This window comes from Nanorana parkeri, unplaced genomic scaffold, assembly GCF_000935625.1.
Source record: "Nanorana parkeri isolate BGI_ZX_2015 unplaced genomic scaffold, ASM93562v1 scaffold630, whole genome shotgun sequence".
NCBI lineage: Eukaryota > Metazoa > Chordata > Amphibia > Anura > Dicroglossidae > Nanorana > Nanorana parkeri.
Genome location: NW_017306898.1, coordinates 378,724 through 382,573, shown reverse-complemented (window position 1 = coordinate 382,573; position 3,850 = coordinate 378,724). Strand labels below are relative to the sequence as shown.

At 42.4% G+C, this 3,850-nt stretch overlaps 1 protein-coding gene across 1 annotated transcript in view; it reads right to left on the bottom strand.

Annotated features, from left to right (window-relative positions):
• Positions 1-2,441, bottom strand: part of LEPR (leptin receptor) — a 34,339-nt gene extending 31,898 nt beyond the window's left edge. The window contains exons 1-2 of the mRNA XM_018563080.1: positions 2,123-2,441; positions 1,088-1,211 (exon numbers count right to left, since the gene is read on the bottom strand). Coding sequence (XP_018418582.1) covers positions 1,088-1,211; positions 2,123-2,426 — 428 coding nt within the window. The 5' untranslated portion in view covers positions 2,427-2,441. The remainder of the gene's footprint in view (positions 1-1,087; positions 1,212-2,122) is intronic.
• Positions 2,442-3,850: the final 1,409 nt, after the last annotated feature.

The window sequence follows — 3,850 nt, the reverse complement described above, 5'->3', positions numbered from 1 at the left end:
GGGGGGGGGTAGTAAGCAGCCAACATCTCTACAGCGGTATAGCAAGCAGCCAACATCTCTACATGTCATTTTCTCTCTTGTTTCTTTATAATTATTACTTCTGTACATTATTCTGTACACTGCCCGCATAGGGGGATAGTAAATATAAAATGATTAGGTTGGCCTTCTGTGTACTAAGCAAATAAATCATATCTCCTAAAGAGATTGCTGTGTTCTTTGTTTTTTTCTGTACCATTGCATGTAAGCTTAGTTGTTTGTTGCTACCAGTGCCTGTAATTTTGTTATTGTATTGTATGGCTGCATGCTCAGGTTTTCTGTAATTGCAGCAGTTGGCTGACAGAGAAAAAGACTGCCAATCTGACTGCATGCAGAATATTGTTAGTAATTGGAAGCTATCGCCTCTGTTATATGCATCGGCAGATCTCATTGCCAGCAACGTGGACCTGTGTATATGCGTGCGTATGGTTGTCTTGCAGACCAGCCAGCTGACAAATTGCAGGTGGTGGAACCGACCCTGTGGATATTATAGTGTGGGCATGCTGATTTTCAGTTGCTTCCCGTGTTCGGATTAGGAAACTGTGCGTTCTTGGGATATTTTGCAAGTGTGCTGGTCAATTTAGAGGATGCATGACAGGCACATTGTCCGGTCTCCTTATACCCTATGGATCCAGTCAGCGACACATCAATATTAAGATCAGTACCAAATTGGATATTATTATTATACAGTATTTATATAGCGCCAACAGTTTGAGCAGCGCTTTACAAAATAAGGAAGACATTACAATCACAATACAAATCAAGACAAGATGGTAAGGAGGGATATGATTATGTGTCCTGATAACTCTCAATAATTAGGTTGGCGCTTCATTTTCCTTATCTGTAGTTCTTGATCCAAGGACCTTGTAGTGGCACCCTTCGTGTTATTTGAAGGTGCTTAGCCAGGTACATTACATCCACCACCGTAGACTGCTTTCATTAAAGAGGAACCCAAGTTTTGGATCCAGCGCCTCCCAACTGCAGTTTCACAAACGCAATACAAACCTGACTGAGGTTGTTAGACATATCCCATGATAATACATACACTTACCGTGTATAGGACAGGTTAAGCCTGAGCTCCTCATTCATATTTGTGTCCTCCGTCACATACTGTATCTCACAGGTAATGTGGCTGCTGTTCTCCTGCCTCCAGAAAAGAAGGTTCCACGAGTGCTCTGAAAAAGCAAAATGACAGTTACTACTACAAACTGGAGGAAGGTATCTAACACTGGACTTCCTAAAATAACAAATCAGCAATAACATTTGACTTCCAGCCAAGTCTTATTGGCTGGTATTCGTTTCCACAGTATTGCAGAAAAGCCATTTTCTTCTTTTACTTGTTCTTTTATGTAGATATTTCTATTTGTACATATCTGAAATCCCTTTAAAGGGCCAGTCAATCTAGAACTGTTTTTATGGTTACAGGAAGAGCCTGGTGGACTGAGTTAGCCCTTGACTTCTTAAAAGTCTAAGATACTCCACCAGTGAGATCCCCCCGCTATAACTTCAACTCTGTTCCTGTCCACCAATGAGTTTTCAGTGTTCCATTCCAAATTTGTGTTTTCCAGCTTCTTTATGAACATGCTTCATAATAAAACATTAAAAGAAAATCCAGGAAGGATGGTGGGAGCCCCTTGTAATGGGCACAGCAGGTGTGAAGACCCGGGAACCCAGCAAAGAGATGTCACCAACAGAGTCCACAAAAGCCATAAGAGGCTGTCAGGTGCTTTAAGTCTCCTGTATCTACCAAATACTTAAATATTCGTTTTGGAAGGACAGTCCCTTCAATAATCAGGAATTAAACCAAGATGGTTCCACAACAAGAATATTTTAATATAGGGAATTAGTCCCTGGGCCATTTCGATTGAAACACATATGGTTATCTTGTGGTGGCACCAACGCTCATGGGCGCAATGATCCATGGCAACTATTCAGATTTCTGTTTACCAGAGTAAGATCAGTGAAAGGTGATTTCTGATTGGTTCCTGTGGGTTTTTGGACCTTGCATATCATATATTGTCTTACTGTACACCTCTGAGGCTATACATCTAGTGATCCGGTAAATGAAGATGCTACTAGAACCCACCTACTAGGTGTGCTGCAGAAGGGAGGAGAGACAGAATTTGTGTCTTCGATTCCCTATACTCTTCATAAATTGATGTGTATTGATCACTGGCCGCCCACAGACACAATGCGTCATGCCATGAAGTATTCTTGTTGTCCAGACTGGCGCACTGGAATTTCCTGGATTTCAACCGTTCACCTCCCTGTAGAATAGCGCTGAGATCCTGTGCAGGTCCTCCCATCATTGGGGTGTCTGGGGGTTCATCGGTGAACAGAGACAGAAATATGCCAGATGGGGGTATCTTGTACGTCTCAGGTGATGCCATCGCTGATATTAGGAGGCCTTCTGCAAAGAAAGACAGAACAATTGTAAGATGGATCAGAACAAAAATGTAATATCTAGCAAATAACTCATGTGGAGGCATGTTGAGTCTTTTTTGCTTTATTTTCCCCTGCCAGTAACACACTTCCTGTCCCAGGGTGACAAAACTCACCGTACTCTACAAAAGAACAGCTTTGTCACCCGAAGTCAGGAAGTGTGCTAGGATAACAGAACACATCCCCTTCTCCTCTGCTTCATAACATAGGGTAAAGTGTTCTGTAGTCCTTAGAGATAGCTGGGAACTAGGGATGAGCTTGGGCTTGGACCAAACCCAAGTTCATCTCAACTAGGAAGGAACCTGTCAGTGCTGGCCCAATCATCTATCGCCAGGACATTCCTCTCTCTGCAGCTGCATAAGGCCATATGGAAACATCACGCTGCTGATGTTGAGTTACCGCACGTTTCGGTAACATGTGTTTTGCCGCGGATTGCAACAGACAGATACCAAGCAAAAGCTGGACTCTAGATACATGGCTAAATGCACATATGTAAAAAATATATACATATTATTAGACATGTGCGATTTGTTTCGTTCCGGATCAAAATTCGGACGCATTTTCCGAAATTCGGACATTCGGACACTTCCGAATTTCCGGTTCCCAATGCATCCGAATGTGTCCAAATCCGAATTTCCGTTTCCGAATTTCGGATCCCGTCCAAATTTCGCTCAAAAAAAAGAAACTGAATCAGACATGTGACTTTTCTGGCCAATCAGATGTGTTTTTTGGTTCATGCATCCAAATGGGTCTGAACACGCATTTTCGCTACGGCAACATGGGAGCCCTATACAGTATACATATCATACTAAAGCTGAGGCATTCAGGATCCGAATTTCTGAATTGCATTTGGGATTTGCCGAATGCCATTCGGGTCTGGGAGCCATATACACCTTGCAGATAGTATATATAATATTATTAGTATACATAATAATAATATATAGACATGTAAGCTGCGGAATAATTCGGTTCGGATATTTAATTATTTCGGGATTCGTATCCGAAATTCAATTCAGTTCGGGTTTGGAATTCAGTCGAAATCCAAATTTTTGTTAGTTTCAGGTGAGTTTACGAATATTCGCTGCGAATACCACAAAAAACCATATACAGATATTAATACTAAAGCTGAGGCTCCCAGACCAGAATGGCATTCGGGATCCGAATTTCCAGAAATGCATTCAGGAGCTCCCGAATGTCATTCGGTTCGGGGAGCCTCAGCTTTAGTAATATATGTAGTTTGCATGTTCTCCCTGTGGTGGGTTTCCTCCGGGTACTCTGGTTTCCTCTCGCACTCCGAAGACATGCTGGAAGGTTAATTGGCTCCTTGGGGGCAGGGATTGATGTAAAAGCGCAGTGTAAATTGTTGGCACTA